The sequence below is a fragment of the Tachyglossus aculeatus genome, chromosome 20, assembly GCF_015852505.1.
Source record: "Tachyglossus aculeatus isolate mTacAcu1 chromosome 20, mTacAcu1.pri, whole genome shotgun sequence".
NCBI lineage: Eukaryota > Metazoa > Chordata > Mammalia > Monotremata > Tachyglossidae > Tachyglossus > Tachyglossus aculeatus.
In genome coordinates this window covers 9453536-9470896 of record NC_052085.1, presented here as the reverse complement: position 1 = coordinate 9470896, position 17361 = coordinate 9453536, and the positions used below count along the sequence as shown (strand labels likewise).

The window sequence follows — 17361 nt, the reverse complement described above, 5'->3', positions numbered from 1 at the left end:
ATCTTATTTTGTTTTGGACTGTTTTCATTGAGAGAGATGAGACAGCCTCAGTCTAAGGAACCAGAATTCTTATGTTTATCCTCTGCAGTTTAAACATGCAGAAAGATTAGAATAATTAATGTGCTGCTTCATTAGCTACCTCAAGGGTTGACAACCTTTTTTTTGCAGGGAGTCAAAGAAAATGAAACTTTTGAGAAGTATGGCTCAGTGGAAAGAGCACAGGCCTGGGAATCAGAGGACCTGGGTTCTAATCCCAGTTCTGCCACAAGGCTGCTTTGTGACCTTGGATGAATCCTTTCTCTTTTTTATCCCTGTTGTCTCATCTGTAAAATGGGGATTTAATAACTGTTCTCCCTCCCATTTAGACTATGAACCCCATGTGGGACAGGGACCATGTTCAACATGGTTAACCTTTATCAACCCTAGAGCTTAGTACAGTTATTACAATTATTATTACTTTGAGCAGTGGGTGCACAAAGAGCCATATAGTTTGTGATGATGTGTGCAGCTGCTTCAGAGGAACAGCTGATGCTGCTAAGGGGAATGGGAAGGGAGGGGGAGTGAGAACAGCTGGAGCTTCCCTTGCTGTCCAGTGAGGCCTGGATCCACTATCTTGGTTCCCCCTCTGCCCCTTTCATGCTCAGAGGCGAGGGGTGGCTATTTCCTGCAAAGTTTTTTGCTGATAGGAGGGGAAGCTAGTGGTGTCACCCTCACCTTGCTAAGCCTGCCAGTGGCTCTCTGAGCTTGACAGCCATATTTGATTCCAAATAGAGCCAAGTATTCCTAAGATAGGTGATTAGGTGAGTTGTTGTTAGGACTTTTTGTAGCATTTGAGCACAGAACTGAAATGCAATAGCTTTTGGCATATCCATTTTTTTATAGTATTTGTTAAGCACTTTCTATGTATCAAGCACTGTTCAGAGTACTGAGATAGATACAAGATACCCAGGTTGTACGCAGTCCCTTTCCCACATGGGGCTCACAGTCTAAATTGGAAGAAAGGGGATTTAATCCCCATTGTACTGATGAGGAAACCAAGGCACAGGCAAGTTGCAACTTGCCCAGGATCATGCAGCTGACAACTGATGAAGCTAGGATTAGAACCTAGTTCTTCTGACTCCCAGGCACAGGCTTTTTCCACGAGGTCATGCTGCCTCTCAAATGTGTGTGTGCATGGGCAAAAACTTCATGACACCACTGATTCCCAGGAAGTTCTGGGGGAAGTGGGAAAGTTACGGGTCAGGATCCCAGAGGGTGGTACGATCCCTGCTGCCACTTCTAACTTTGTATCCCTACAGTTACCCTTCCTATGGTCTATGATGCCATCTCCACAGTTCCCTGCTATCTGAGAGGTAGAGGTATTTATTGAGCACCCATTATGTGCAGTGCACGGCACTGTATGGAGCACTTGGGAAAATAAGACCAAAGCACAAGGTATGTTCCCTTCCCACTAGGAGCTTTGGAACCCAGTGTGGCAGACCAGGACCCTGGAGTGGCTGGGGTGGTAGCCTGGAAAGGAGGTGATAGCCAGGGTCACATTCTTCATGGCAAAGAGCCCAGACTCCTAAATGGCATTTGTCCCTAGAAGGGCTTTTCTCCTGAGCTTTTATACAGTGGTCACATGGGCCTGATTAAGGTGGCAAGCAAGAAGCTTTGATAGTTTGTTTTCTTTGAACTGCACAGCGAATTAATTTATGGGAGAGAATTCCCTTTTTCCTAGAAAAGTAGCTAGGCCAGTTGATGAGAAACTTGTTCTCAGTTTTCTACATCCCTGTAGACATGTCCCCTGGAATCCACCAGAGATGTGATGTTTCATGTGGTGAGGTTACTTAGGTTACTATAGAAATGTCCATTTTCTTCATCAGAACATTTGACCCCCTCCAGGGTCAATGGTATTTTTTGAGAATTGTTTTGTGTGCAGAACTAGAGCTTGGGACACAGAAGTTCACAAACTTTTCTGTCACCACCCTCAAAATGGAAGTTAGGCACCTGTGAAGATTTCCATCATACACTGGACAGCATGTTCTTAATTCTGATCTTTTTGTACTGAAAATATACCCATCCAGGACAAAATTTAAAGGAAAGACATTGGCTCTGGGGTAAGAAGTAAGTAACCTCCCTTTTCCCCTCTCCTACAGAGAAATAGTTCCTCTAAACTTATGCAAGCCAAAGCACAGTTACTGTCTGTGAACTTTAACTGTGAACGTTTTTGTGGTATTTGTTAAGAACTTACTATGTGCCAGATATTGTATTATACTAAGCACTGCGTAGATACAAGCTAATCACTTTGGACATAGTCCCTGTCCCACATGGAGCTCAGTCAACCCCCATTTTACAGATGGAGTAACTGAGGCACAGAAAAGTGAAGTGATTTGCTCAAGGTTACACCACAGACAAGTGGCAGAGCTGGGATTAGAACCCAGATCATCTCTCAAGCCCGTGCTCTGTCCACTAGGTCACACACCTTCTTGAGAGCAGAGATCTTGTCTACCAAGTCTATTGTGTTGTATTTTCTCAAGAGCTTAGTATAGTGATCAGCATTCATTCATTCAATCGTATTTATTGAGCGCTGTGTGCAGAGCACTGTACTAAGCGCTTGGAAGTACAAGTTGGCAACACATAGAGATGGTCCCTACCCAACAGCGGGCTCACAGTCTAGAAGGGGGAGACAGACAACAAAACATATTAACAAAATAAAATAGAATAGTAAATATGTACAAATTTACTAAATATGTACAATATGTACTTACTATGTGCAAAGCACTGTTCTAAGTACTGGGGCGGTTACAAGGTGATCAGGTTGCCCCATGGGGGGCTCACAGTCCCAATCCCCATTCTACAGATGAGGTAACTGAGGCACAGAGAAGTTACACAGTAAGCACTCAAATACCATTGATTGCTGCTGTGTAACCTTGGGCAACTTCTCTGTGCTTGTTCCCTCACCTTTAAAATGAGGATTTAATACTTGTTCTCCCTCCTCCGTCCTCAGTGAGCTCTAGGTGGGCCAAGGACTGTAATTTGTATTGTATCTGGCTCAGGAATTGGCCAATAACACTTTAGAAATACCAGTTTTCATTATTAATATTAGGGCACTGGCTTTTCGGGGGAGTAAGATTGGAAAAAAAAAAAAAGATTCACTCCTGATCCCCACATCCTTCTCAGGACTCGGACACTGAGGCCGAAGGCCAAAAGTCCAGCCGAGGCCCTGCCTCTCAGTCATTCATTCAATCGTATTTATTGAGGGCTTACTGTGTGCTGAGCACTGTACTAAGAGCTTGGGAAGTATATATAGAGACGGTCCCTACCCAACAACGGGCTTATAGTCTAGAAAGGACGTCAACCATGGCTTGTCCACCTGACAGTGTTTTCAACCCTCCAGCGGGATGTTGAGGACTTGAAGGGAGGGCAGGGCGCGCATGCGCTGTATGAACAGCGCCCTCCCCTGGCAGAGAACGAGTTTCGCTGGCCCTCCACCCCTCCTCTCCTCCAGATGCGCCGCCCCAAGGTGCCTGGCGCCCGGGCTGGGTAGGTACCATTCGTCTCGCCGCGGGGGTGGTGGTGGAGGAGCCGTGGCGCAGGCGCACTGCCTCTCGCGCGGGAGGGCGGTGTCGCTTGCTTTTTGGCGCGCGACCAACGGACGCGGCGCGCGCCCCCGGCTGAGGCGAGCCGGCCCCAACCGGTCCAAACCGCCCATAACGGCTCCCGCCAGCTGCTGCCACAGTTACGGCAGAGTACGGCTTGGGTCGTTAAGAGCATTTGGAGAAAAATTGTGCTACTTAATAACAATGATGGTATTTGTTAAGCGTTTACTATGTGCCAAGCGCTGGGATAGATACAAGGTAATCAGGCTATCCCACACAGGGCTCACATTTAACAGGTGAGGTAACAGGCTCAGAGACGTTAAGTGGCTTGCCTAAAGCCACACAGCAGACAAGTGGCGGCGTCCACATTAGAACCCAGACCCGGGCTCTTTCCACTGCGCCACAGTGCTTCCCTTGAAACGCCGCAGTACGTACAAGATGATCAGATGAATAATAATATAATAGTAATGATGGTATTTGTTAAGCGCTTACTATGTGCCAGGCACTGTTCTAAGCGCTGGGGTAGATACAAGGAGATCAGGTTGTCCCATGTGGGGCTCACAGTGTTAATCCCCATTTTACAGATAAGGCAACTGAGGCACAGCGAAGTGAAGTGACTTGCCCAAAGTCACACAGCAGACAAGTGGCGGAGTCAGAATTAGAACCCAAGACCTCTGACTCCCAAGCCCGTGTTCTTTCCACTGAGCCATGCTGCTTCTCTGGGAGAAACCCCCTGTCCCACACAGGGAGACGAGGGGGATAGGGAACAGGTGTCGATCCCCCATTTTACGGGATGACCAGGAAAATTAAGCAGTTTACCCAAGGGCACACAGCAGGCAAGTAAGTGGTTCTTTCATTTCAACCCTTCAACTGCAGACCCCACTCGAACAGGGGCTGTGGCTTCTGTTGCATGCTCCCTGATATTTAGTTGGTGGCTCTGCTGCTGGTAGGATAGTTGGTGTAAATACCACTATTCCTTATTTTTGCAATTAGAAAAATGGAAGCATTGAGAGATTAAGGGGCTACCCAAGGTCATTGAGAAAGCACAGCTTCTGATCACTGCCTAGTACTAGAATTAGAAAGGTAATAGGTTAATAAGCCGCTCAGGGGGCTCAGCATTTTCATCTTTTCCACATAAAAGGCATGTGTGACTGTTCCTATTTCTTTTCCAAAGTGACAGACTTCCAGTCTAGGGGACAGAAGAAATACACCCTAATCACATATCAGTTGATGCTCAGCAGGTGCCTGCTAGTTAAGAATCATCCTGCTATCCTTGGTATGCTGGAGAGGCAATGGACAGAAGTATCCAAAAAACAAGTTTCCTGCCCACTAAAAGCTTACACTATAAAGGAAAGACAGAGATTAACTCCCTCTGTGCTGTAAACTCCCTGTGGGCAGGGACCTTGTCTACCAATGCTGATTCATTCATTCAATCGCATTTATTGAGCACTGTGTGCAGAGCACTGTATTAAGCCCTTGATATATTGTACTATCCCAAACAGAACAGTGCTCTGCACCCCAGTCACTGCTCAAAAAATGATTAACAACCAGATAGTGATTTTTTTACATTTATGGGAGAAAATTAAACCTCAGAAAAAGTATCAGATTTTTACTAACTTAAGCAGGATTAGTAGAGCTGCTGTGGTGTTAGGAAGATAATGGTGAGACACAAACAAGTGTTCATATTGTATCTGCCAGTGTCCATTGAGCCTCCAAGCCCAAAAAGGAGGTTTCTTAGGCCATAGCTCCTACTCACTTTCTTTTCTGAGGTCTCCTCTAATCAATCAGTAGTATTTACTGATGATTTACTGCTTGCTGGGCTTTGTACTAAGCACTTAGGAGAATACAATCTCTGACTTCAGAAGCTTTCTTATCAGCCTACATCTATCAGCTACCACTCAGCAGCTTGTCTGTGGCCTCCTCCAATGTAGGACTTTATCACTACTATCATTTATTCAAAACGTGATGTTTACTGGGTGAATTTTGCATTTTTCCTTTCCTAATTGAACATGCTCATTCCAGGTTAAAGAAAAAACATTGAAAAGAACAAGTGCACTCCATCCTCTAGAAGAAACAGTATACAGTATGGTGCAGAAAGACAGGAAGTAGCAGCTCATCAAAACTGGTGAGTTCTTTGACCTTGCCAAGACTTATTAGCCTTTAAAGGTTTTCTGAAATTATCTCAAACTTTTTTTTTAAGTTTTTAAGGGTGGTCAGGTCATTCAAAATGTTTACCCCATGAAGCTTTGCCCTGGATTAATGTCTGTCTCCCTGCTCCAGAAAAGTAGTCCAGATTACTTTTAAAAAAAATGTAGGGAAATACAGAAGATAGTGTGTCCTAGTAACAAATATCTCTGCCCCAGAGCCCAATATTCAGTTTTTATACCTTTTTCTGAAGTTCCTTCAGTGTGATGATTGTGCACTCCTTTAGGGCAGGAATGTATGACTAGCATCTGTTGTACCCTCCCAAGCATTTAGTAGTGCCTAGTAGTAGTAATAAAAAATAGTAATGTTGGAATTTAAGCACTTACCCTGGGCTGAGCACCGTGAGAAGAGCTGGGTAGAGATTGAATCCAGGCCCTGTCCCATATGGGGCTTACAGTCTAAGCACTCAGTAGTTGCTTAAATACCACAGATTGATGAGCTTTACACTATAAATGCTTATGGGTTTAAAGTCACTTTTTGGTGTTCTTAAGAAGCAGAGGTTAAAATTCAACAACCTTTTAAAAAGCAGCAGCAGTTGAATGAGGAAAGTGAGCGACTAGAAGCCGTGAAAGAAATGATCTTTCCATCCCCAGGTTGGCACTAGATCTTCCTGACTAGAACAACCTCTTAGATCCAGTTACCAGAACTAGATAGATAAATGTCATCCTGGTTTACTCTATATTGTAAACGAACAGGCAGGTCTCTCAGCCATCCCAGGGGAAAAGCAGTAGTGGTTCTCTGCCAGCACAGCTATACTGGGCTCCGGGAAGGCTTCCCTCTTCCGCCCCTTCTCCCCACCATCTGGGCAATAGCAGAGAACCTCAAAAAGCTGAAATGGCAGCAAACTCAGCCTCTTGGGGGTGAAGAAGGCTCTCTTCCTCCTCCCTTGGAAGGAAGAGTAATACTAATGATACTAATGATGACATTTATTAAGCGCTTACTATGTGCAAAGCACTTGGGGGTGAAGAAGGCTCTCTTCTTCCTCCCCTGGAAGGCAGAGTAATACTAATGATACTAATGATGGCATTTATTAAGCGCTTACTATGTGCAAAGCACTGTTCTAAGCGCTGGAGTAGGTGCAAGGAGGCAGGGGTGAGGAAGGAAGAAAGCCCTTGTCCTATATACTGTAGGAACTTAGGCTGGGCCCAAGAGCAGGACAAAATTGGTGGAGATTTGGTGCTCTGCCTTGTGAGGTAGGACAGGCAAGTAGGAAGCAAACACAAAGAAGCACAATTTAGGGGGCTCTTGGTCCCACCAATATTTTTCCAGAAATCATGGTCTTCCTCCCCCTTTTGCCTTTCTGATACTGGGGAGAAATGCACATGGTAGAAAGGTATAAGGGGAAATTGTAACTTACAATATTTCCATTCCTCTGCAAGGGATGAGCAGCGCTGACCGTACTGATTCCACTCAGTTACTGACTACACACTTCTAGCTCCACATATTGTCCTTCAAGGTTTTGTTTGTTCTTTTAGCACTTTCAGTGCACAGCTGCTAAAGTAAGAGCTGGAGGAAAATCCCTAAACTAATATACTCCCCATGAGGAAGGAGTGCTAACTGGGATGCACCTTTTTAAGGTGCCTTTCGTGGGATGTGATGGGCTTGAAAAAGGTCTAAGTTGCAGGAAATTGAAATTTCCAATCTCTTGGAAGCCTTACTGTGGTGAAGGGAGCATGAAGAGGTGGTGCTCTCCTGAGCATACTACAGTCCCTGGCTACAAAACAAACCAGCCACATTTGGCTCCAGCTACCTATTGGAGCCCCTACCTATTGGAGCCCAGGGCTGGGCTAGTATGTTCAGTGGTTCAGTGTGCGGGCTCTGCTATGGAACTGTGAGAAACAAGCAAAAGAATCAGGAAGGTTGGGGTAAAGGGGTCCCTGTGTTGCCATGGAAGGGGGGTTTTCAAAACAGTTACCATACCTACCAATGGAGGAGTACCAGTACCTAGGGGGTGTGGAGTCAAACTGCTTCCACGTTGGAAGCAAAATCCAGTAAGAATCATTTGACACTCTCACCTGTTATAATAGGCCCATCACTTTATTCCCACAACATTACAAACAGACAACACAAACCCACGTGCTACCTGATTCATACAGAATTTTTTTTAAGTAGCACAGCCTCTATAGAGCTTCTTTGGGCAAAGGGCTTTCACCTTGTCAGCAACTGTCCACTAGTCCCTTTATGTGAAAGAGCAATTTTCATCTTTTACAATGTCTAGCAACAAAATTAACAAAGGAAAAGGGGGGGATAAAAAATACGGTTCTGTATTTACAACATGCAGCACTCGTTTGGGTGAAAATGAAGCTGCTAACATTTGCATCACTAAGACACTTGAGGATGCTGACTTTGTTTTTAATGATCATTTACTTTTGCCTTAAACTGACCAGTCTCATCTAATCCAAGCTACTGTTTTGTCAAATTCCCCTTTAAAGAGGAAAACAAAAGGCCAGGAATATTTAACTCACCCTCACATCAGGAAGATCAGGCTCCTTCCTCCCCCACCAACCCTGACTCCTCATACCTACTTGTACATCGTGCTGTGGTTTTTCATACTTCTCTTTCATTTCTCAGAAACCTTATTTAATTGATGTCAGTCACACCTCACAGCCCTAGTTTATTTCATTTCCTCTTGCAAGGTGGAAAAAGATGAAGTGGAGATCTTCCCGCACATAGACATCTTTAATTCTGAAACTAAACTATTTAAAAACATATTAGATTACTCCAAAAGGCAATGACCATCAGCATCTTGCTTCAAAACCACAAATCTGTGGTAAAAAAAAAAGCTATTTCATTGGTCAAGATCCAGAATTATTCAGATACAGCTACAGTATGCCCCATGCCTACCACCGTTCTGGCTGTCAAATTAATATGCATTTCTTCTCCTTCCAAGGTAGAATCCATTACTCTGCATGGGTAATTCTAATTTAATAATCCCTACATCTCAATTATTTATAGAATCTCATTTATGTATTTTATGATCAGGTCAGAAAAGCTCTGCTTCCTATACACAATTCAAGCCACAGTTGTATGTTTCTGCCTCTTTTTCACTGAGAAGTGCAGTTGCTGAAAATGGCACTGTAGCCCCCACTAAGCATTCTTATCCCAATTTACACTGAAGTTCATTTGGTTTTCAAAACTGGGCTCCTCCCCTCTATGTTGTCTGAACAGGAAATGGCCAGCACAATGGAATGAGGGGAGTGGACAGGTTAGGAAGGGAGAAGCAGCCGAAAAAACGAACATCTTAAAACCCAGAACAGCTAAATTTCACATTTTTCACAAACTCAGCATTTTCCCTTAATGAGTCAAATTTCTAAAATTCCATTTTAAAAAATAATACACACCAGTGCTTAAAAGCAATTTTTCTTTGTCTCAAAGGGAGACCATAAACTTAAGGTGTTTTGTAAACTCAAGTGTATCACCTAGAATCTTTCACTTGAGGCCAGTGAAAAGTGGGAAGAAAACTATAAGACGATGCTGTAGTTAAAGTTTTGGTCAAATCTATCAGATCCTGGAAAATCCTGTTAAGCCTCAGCAGAAAGTTGGTCTTAAAGATTATTTTTTAAGCTGTCAGTTAAGGCAGGGAAATACAATTTTTAACTTAATATTTCTGCAGAGCTGCTTCTGGGTTCTAGAGTGATGGAGACATCATGTTTGGGGAACATCGGACTAGTAGTTGCCTATAAAAAGGGGAAATAGTGGAAAGTCTTTTTTAAAAGTTTAGCTTTATTATAGGTAATTTCACAGAGGTAAAGTCATAAATATACCACCTGAATGCAAAATACTGAACTAACTGGAAGGGAATGTGACCATATTTTACTCAGGTTTTGTTAATAATTGGAATCAGAGTCCCCTAACTGCACAGATGTTTTCCTTTTCTCCATTTAAAAGGTGATTAGGGTCCCCAAGCCCCTTTGGCTATTTAGCTGTTAACTCAACTGGAGTCTTTATATCATATTCCTTCCAGAAAGATCACAATTTGAGCAAGTCTTGTACAGCCCTACTTGTGCAGTTTAATTGAAATATGTGCCAAACTGGATTCATTTATAAACAATTATTTTATAGCTTAGAAAACGAGGAAAAAATAATAATAGTGCAAGTCTGAAAACTATGGCTATCTCCCTTGCTTCTTCCCGTAAATCCCACACTGCCAAGTGAGCAAATCCTTCAACTAAGGCCCTACCTCCCGCAGGCCCCAGAAGCTAAAGAAATCTGGAGGTCCCAGGGTCAGGTCAGAATGCCAACACATGCTCTGGGACATGTCCCAGCTCCTGGCACCATAGAGTTAATCAGCTCTGCCGACCCCAGAAGCCTTTTACAGTCCTAAACTTCTACTTTTTGGCCTGTTCTACTCCGAACGGGAAATCCTTTTCACAGCTTCCAGTCAAAACGCGAAAAAGGTCACATTTCTGTAGGTGCCCCTCTGGCATAAAGTGGTTCACTCATTCCAAGTGGGTACAGATGAACACAGTACATCCTTCATGTGTTTTTACAGAGAGAATTGGATCTGGGTTATATTACGACAGTTTGTTTTTACCTGCAGAATCACATCAGCCCATAGAACACAAACGGGGCCAACTGATTGGCCCTGCCCTAGGGGTCAGACAGAGAACTCACAGCCAGGTGCTTCAGTTCTTAAAGGCTCCACATTTACTGGCTTTAGCAATGAATTCCTTCAGTAGAGGGCCATCCATTTGCCAAAATGCTGCAGTCTGTGTGACTTCTGTCAAATGATTGACGCAAAACTTAAAGCAGAATTCTTCTAAATCCTAGACATGCAAGACACAAAACAAAAAGAGGCCTTTTCATTAGCTTTGCTTGCACTTCTCAAAAATAATTTTTTAAAAAGGGTTCTTAGAGTGGCCAGACTATCTTTAAAATGGGTATCAGATAAGGATCAATCGTTCATCCTTGGCAGGAGATTTTGCCCCTACTAATGTATGGTAGCAGAGTAAGCAGGTGGTAACAGAAATCTCAAGTTTTTCCAAGAGAGCTGGGCTGCAGGGGCAAAAGCTTGCCCTACTGATTGGGCCTCTGAATACGTAACAGCAGTCATGTTAAGAGCCTCTGTATTTCCCTGGAAAAAATAGTCTACTCTATAAACTCACTCGGTAGGATTAAAGGGAAGCCAGGTGAAATCCATTCCCAAGGAAACCACTCAGCCAGGAGCTGTTCCTTTGTCACATCGAGGGCTGAGGGGGAAAAGAGCAAGAAGAAACAAAATGGCCCTTTGTAACTGGGATTGTCAGAATCCCTCACTACCAAAGTGGCTTTATTTCTTGGCCCTAAAGAACAGTTGTCACAGAGGCATATAAGCTTCTTGAGGGTTTACTATTTTACCTCAGGGTCCCAAACACTTGGTACAGTGTACTGTACACAGTAAATACTTAATGAAGTACTACTGACTTCACAGGCATATGCACGTGGAACTTCTAATACCATAAGAGTTTTTCAATCTGTCAGCTCTAAAGTCAGAGTCTATTCTAGCAACAAAGTCAGCCAGAGGCCAAACTACTGGTCTGGATGAAGCATCTAATTTCCTCTTGGTTGGTTTAATTATGGCAGTTAAGTGCTTACTATGTGCCAAGCACTGTACTAAGCAATGGGGTGGATATAAGCAAATCAGGTTGGACAGAGTCCATGCTCTTAATCCCCATTTACTGATGAGGTAACTGAGGCACAGGGAAGTTAAGTGACTTGCCCAAGGCCACACAGCAGACAAGTGGCAGAGCCAGGATTAGAATCCATGGCCTTCTGACTCCCAGACTTGTGCGCTATCCACTACACCATGCTGCTTTGTAAGAACTGACAACACTAGAAGTAACAGGGATGTGAAGAAACCTGAAGTCACATGACCTCTCCTCTCACACTCAAGCAGAGCACACTAACAGCCTAATTTTTCACACCCACCTGGGCATGCCACTACATAGGTGCCGAAGTGGGCCTCAAAAGGGCTGATAACTATAGGCTGTAGAGACAGAAGTGTCCTCGGTGGAAAGAAAGCACTACCTGCAGCAGGTGTGTCTGTGAACTATGGGATTGAGCCCCATTTGGAGGCTCTCTAACTGTAGAGACCCCCCCACTCTTATAAAAGACACAGAGACAAAGAAGGAGAACCCAGTGATCCCTCCTTGTCCAATCCACCATGCCAACTCAGCAGATAAGGCACCACCTTATCTAGTTCACACCCAGGTGTGGCAGACACCACCCACCAAATACAGACTCCAAACGCCAAATAATTGAACCGATACACATTTTATTTTTATCCTTTAGGCCAGTAAGGACTCAATAAATATGACTGACTGAAAGGAAAAGCAAGCTAATGTGCATTAGCCCACTGATTCCAAAGTTGTTTTTTCTAGGCAGTATATTCACTGAAAAAGGAACCATTAATTTTAACAGCAGGATTTCTGGATTCAAGCATTTAAATTGAGATTTCTAATTTAGACTTGGACACAGCACTAACTATTGCTATGTAAACCAGATTAAATATTCTATTAATCCAGTATTTTTCACAACATAAATAAATACCCTGTATTCCAAGCCCACATGCCTACATATTAGCTTTGTTCTATCACAAGTATTAGAGGTGGCATATTAGACACATACAATTTCTCAGTGGACCAAAATTGGGCCCCAAAGCTACATTACCCCACTCTGTATTTTAGTACAACTAAAGGAAGTTATGGAATTAGGAACTCCACCAAAGATCCAATTGAGAGTTCAGCATAGGTCGCAGGGACCACAACTGCACCAAACTCCTAAACCAGACAAGATCAAAGTCAGGATTTCATCAGTAACACATAATGAAAAAAGAAACAAAACAGAGAATACTAAAGACAAGATTTTCCAGGTAATGTTTACAGCCACTGAGGTTTTAGGACTGCTGGATTTGATTAAAGAAAGCCAGGCGACTAGGCCACCCACATGCTGCCTGAGAGCTTTGCTTGGGGAAAACCTGAGGAATAGGGATAAGTCTATAATAAACCCCAAATTGGGATAATGACCAAATTAACCCACTCTAGCTTCCCTTAACCCCAGGTACAGCTTGGGTAAGAGAAATGCATTGAGACCTGTGCTGTACCAAGACTGACAAATTCTCTAGGCTCCTGCACTATCCTACAGCTCTTAATTTTGGTCTGAAAAATCTAACCCACTGTTCATGCAGGGTCAATTTATCATTTCTCAGTACCCACATGCAGTAGAAATAGCTTAACTGAGAAGATTTATGTGGGCATTTTTGTTTGTTCTTGAAAGGATGAGTTTTGGGGATTATGCACCCAATTACAGGAGTCAGACCCAATCGTTAGCAATTTCAACCTCAGAAACAAAATAACAAAAGATTCAAACAGGTTTGGTTTGTCTCTTTAACGAAGCCAGAAAATGTGTCCTTTATTTTTTCTCTAAGTTTCCTCACACGCCTAGTCCAGTGCTCTGAATACATCAGGCAATCAAGTCATACTACTGATGATGATTATTATTAGGGTATTTGTTAAGCACCATTCTAAGCACTGGGGTAGATACAAGTTAATCACGTCAGGCACAATCTGACCAAATCTGACAATCTGTGTCCTACAAAGGGCTGACAGTCTAAGTAGGAGGAAGAACAAGCATTGAATCCCATTTTCCAGATGAGGAAACTGAGGCCCAGAGAAGTTGTGACTTGCCCAAGGTCATACAGCAGCAACTGGCAGAGGTGGGATTAGAACCCATGTCTTATGACCCCAAGGCCTATGTTCTTTCTGCAAGGCCATGCTGAAGTGCTATTTAGTGCAGTTTTGCAACATTCTGGGTCCCAGTTTGATTTGAAGAGACATGAACCAAGTGCTTACCTACATGATTGGATACATTTCTTTTGCTGCTTTCCACAGAAAACAGAGTTCTTAATCAGGAAGAGAAGTGTTATGGCCTAGTAGAAAGAGCACTGGTCTTGAAGTCAGAGGATCTGGGTTCTAATTCTGGCTCTGCCCACTGCCTGCTGTGTGACCTTGGCCAAGTCACTTAATTTCTCTTGGCTCAGTTCATCTGTAAAATGGAAATTAAATACCTGTTCTCTGGTCGATTTAGATTGTGAGCCCATGTGGGTTTGGGACTGTGTCCTATCTGCGTATACCCTGCAGCGCTTAGCTCATTGTAAGCACTTAAATACCATTTATTCTTATTACTAACCAAATTAGCAGATAAGTAGGTAACTTAGTCCTGATTGAGTTAATACACAGGAATCAGTGTATGGCACTAAGGCTCCAGAGCACAATCCAGTGGACATTAATCAAATGAAATCTGTGGTCCTGCCAGGCAGTAGATATAGATCACACAGAAGTTAGATGCAAAGTCATCAACAATAAAAATAGCTCATTAAATGGAAGCACAGTTATGGGAGTTTAGTTAGGAAAATCTATTACTTAGGTTTGCAAGACTACTTCTATCAGGCTTCAAGCAAACAGTAAAAGCAATTTCCCTGAGTAATGACAGTGCAATGGAAACACAGACTTTTCAACACTAACAAAACTGCTTTGGGACAGTATGCTGTTCCCACTTGCTGTACAGAATTTGTTGGACAGTTAAAATTAAAATCCATAAGCCAGGGTATTAAACATGGCTCTAAGTTATATTCAATATTCCAAAAAGCCAAGTAACTTGGGAAGTTGGAGACCAAAGGGTAACCACGGAAATCCAAGTGATACCAGAAGTCTCACCAATATAAACTCTTCTAGGGACCAACTCCATAGACTGAGGGAGGGCTCTGTGCTGTTTACTTATAAGCATATTTACTCCAAAATGATTGCACATGATGGAGAAGGCAGCGGTCATTTTTAATGTGATAAGCTGATAAACATGAATTCTAATTATGCTGCCTTTATTTTTTAGTAATTTTGGTATTTAAGAGCTTGCTTTGTGCCAGGCACTGTACTAAGCGCTGGGGTGGAAACAAGCAAAGGGTCCACTGCCACAAAAAGCAAGCCACCAGGAAACCCCAGATTAGTCTCTGTAAATAAGAGAACAATAACTGATTAATTGTCTGTTGGACTCAGAACATAGTACCTGCTGTAAATGGATTGGGAGTCTTTTCTAGGTTTTCCTAGGCCCGTAGCAGGTCTGTATTTCTGAGCCCCCCTTTGCTGATGCACTGAACCCACTCTGAGAGCCCTTAGAATTATTACAACTGGGCGCTCAAAATCCATTCATGACCCACCCACTGGCATGGGGGATGATTTCTTATTCTTTCTCTGCAGCCTCCTTGGCACCATGTAGTGTCTAAAGATCAGCTGTTCAATTTCAGGCCTTTAGATGCTAAAGATGGGATTGTCGAGGTGTCCCTAAAGGGAAGGTCAGTGCCAAATGGATGCTATTACGTGGCTACATTTCCTGGGATTTGGGGACAGCTAAGCATCTGGCCAACTGAGCATTTCCATAGACCGATCTCTGACCTTTCCTGGAAGCTAACAGACCCACCTGGTGCCAGCTGTTACTCCCCATGACAGAACTATCACGTAAATGATTAACCAAGTATTTAAGAATGGTTCCCCCACCCAAAGAAAGAGAACCACAAATGGGCTTTTAAGAGCCTCCCGGATATGCCATGTGCTTTCCCTTTTTGCCAAAATGAATAGACTACATCTTCTAAATCACTAAATACATTCGCTTAGAGTTTGCTTTAGGAATTGCTTAAAATAGGCAGTTCCAATACTAAAAAGAGCCAGCAAGTTTTTAAGAGCTAATAGATGCTACAGTTGAAATGGGACTCATGACTACGTGTTTTAAAAAAAATCTTTATCAACCCACAAATCATCTCCCAGTGCTCCATGTTCTGAGGTCTCACGCATCATGCTTGTTCCAGATAAAAGATTGCAACTGGGAGCTGAGATGGGGCCATTCACATTTACGTGGCTATGGCTGGTGCCCTGAATCTCTACATAAGTCCAGTGACAGGCACTTCTGCAGATCTCCTCAGTAAAAAATGGAAACAGATAAGGAAATAACTGCATTAATTTGCTCTGGGGACAGAGCAGAAACCATAGGGATAGACTGTGTTTCTACATTTGTTGTAAGTCCAGTGTTTTATCTCTCAACTGGAATAAAGCTGCTTATTTGGCTGCCCCAGTTCCAGGCAGAGGGGAAAGGTACAAAACCCAGCACACACCCGATAACGAGTTTAGACTTTTGTCGCTGTTACCTCCGCATCATATCTGACTGCAGCAGAGAGAAGAGAAAAGGCATTCTCCACAGTAATTCCTCTCTTGATGATGTGCTGACAAAGCTTCTTTAGTCGATTTTCACAATAAGATGTAGCCAGATCCAAGAGACCTACAGTTAAAAAGGGGAAATGAAGTTTGCATCTGTCAATTTCTTTTCTCCCCTCACTGAACTGGGTTCTGGAAGGAATTTTTCAATGAACAGTCATGTCTAATTTTTGTTAAACATATATATTTATACACACACACTCCTCTTCCACAATCATTTTCTATACAAGGGATGGGAAAAAGGGCAAAGAGAGGATAGAACATTTTCCCATTTGTAATGTTTCAGTGAATAGCTAGGAGTTTTCAAGATTTTGCATTGCATTACCGTTACGCTGTACCCCTCTTCCTTCCACCACAGTCTGTGTTCCCCTCTTGGCATCGGCACAGATCACAATCACACAAAGCTGGCAAGAAGGTGGCCAGGGCCCCCTTCTCATTGGCACTGCCACCCCCGCCCCCCAAATCTGTTCAGTGCCTTACAGTCCCCTGGAACTCTAACATAAACTCTGGGGGACCCAACCCTCAGTGTGTGAAGCACTGTGCAGAGACAAAGTTAAGCCAATTATTATATTAGAGTAGCTCTGCACTAATATGTAGAGTTTTTGTGTGTCAGTGGTACTATATGGTTCTGCTACAGCAGGGTTACTTAATGTAAAAATGGTCAGGGTCGATGAAACTCAGCCAAACTCCTGACACAACCCAAAGCTCATAAGAGCTTATAGAAAAGACCCAAAAGTCAGTCCTCTAAATTTGTCTTTGGCCAGGTCAAAGCTGGTCGAGGTACCTATAGCATCTTCGGGTGGCAGATCAACTGTGTCTGTGTAAAGGTACTGTAGAAAGGCACGATACACTGAGTAAGAAAACTGGTCTATTTCTATCACCTCCTTCATGTCCTCATTCCAGTACGACTGAAACATAGTTCGAAAATGTTCACATCTAAGGAAAACAAACACACACCCGATTAAAAAAACCAAACCAAAAACCAACCATGAAATTCAGCTACCTGAAATTATTAATACAGTCTCCTTAAAACACTCCATTCCTCAAATCTTGATATTCAATGACATCATTAAAAAAGGTTCTACCATTTTTAAATCAGTCTCAAAGGCAAGTTGCTGTGGTTAACTGCACTTTGCCAACAGACCTGAGTTTAATGCTATTTGACCAGTTTGACTCTAGTTGTATGCCTGCTCCTTGTAAGGGAGGAGAAGGGATGGCAGCAGGGCTGAGCCCCACCTCTACCACACCTGGAAATGTCATGTCAGTGGAATTCTCCCCACCCTGTGCCTGATCTTGAGGTAGCCGCCAAATTAGAGCTACTTTTCAGCCCCTAAATA

General features: G+C 43.2%; 1 protein-coding gene across 3 annotated transcripts in view; it reads right to left on the bottom strand.

Annotated features, from left to right (window-relative positions):
• Positions 1 to 7800: 7800 nt before the first annotated feature.
• The window catches only part of RCBTB1 (RCC1 and BTB domain containing protein 1), a 29474-nt gene continuing 19913 nt past the window's right edge, over positions 7801 to 17361 (bottom strand). For all 3 annotated transcript variants that reach the window (XM_038762035.1, XM_038762037.1, XM_038762036.1), the window contains exons 10-12: positions 16809 to 16960; positions 15958 to 16088; positions 7801 to 10552 (exon numbers count right to left, since the gene is read on the bottom strand). In XM_038762035.1, the coding sequence (XP_038617963.1) occupies positions 10412 to 10552; positions 15958 to 16088; positions 16809 to 16960 (424 nt within the window). In that variant the 3' untranslated portion in view covers positions 7801 to 10411. The remainder of the gene's footprint in view (positions 10553 to 15957; positions 16089 to 16808; positions 16961 to 17361) is intronic.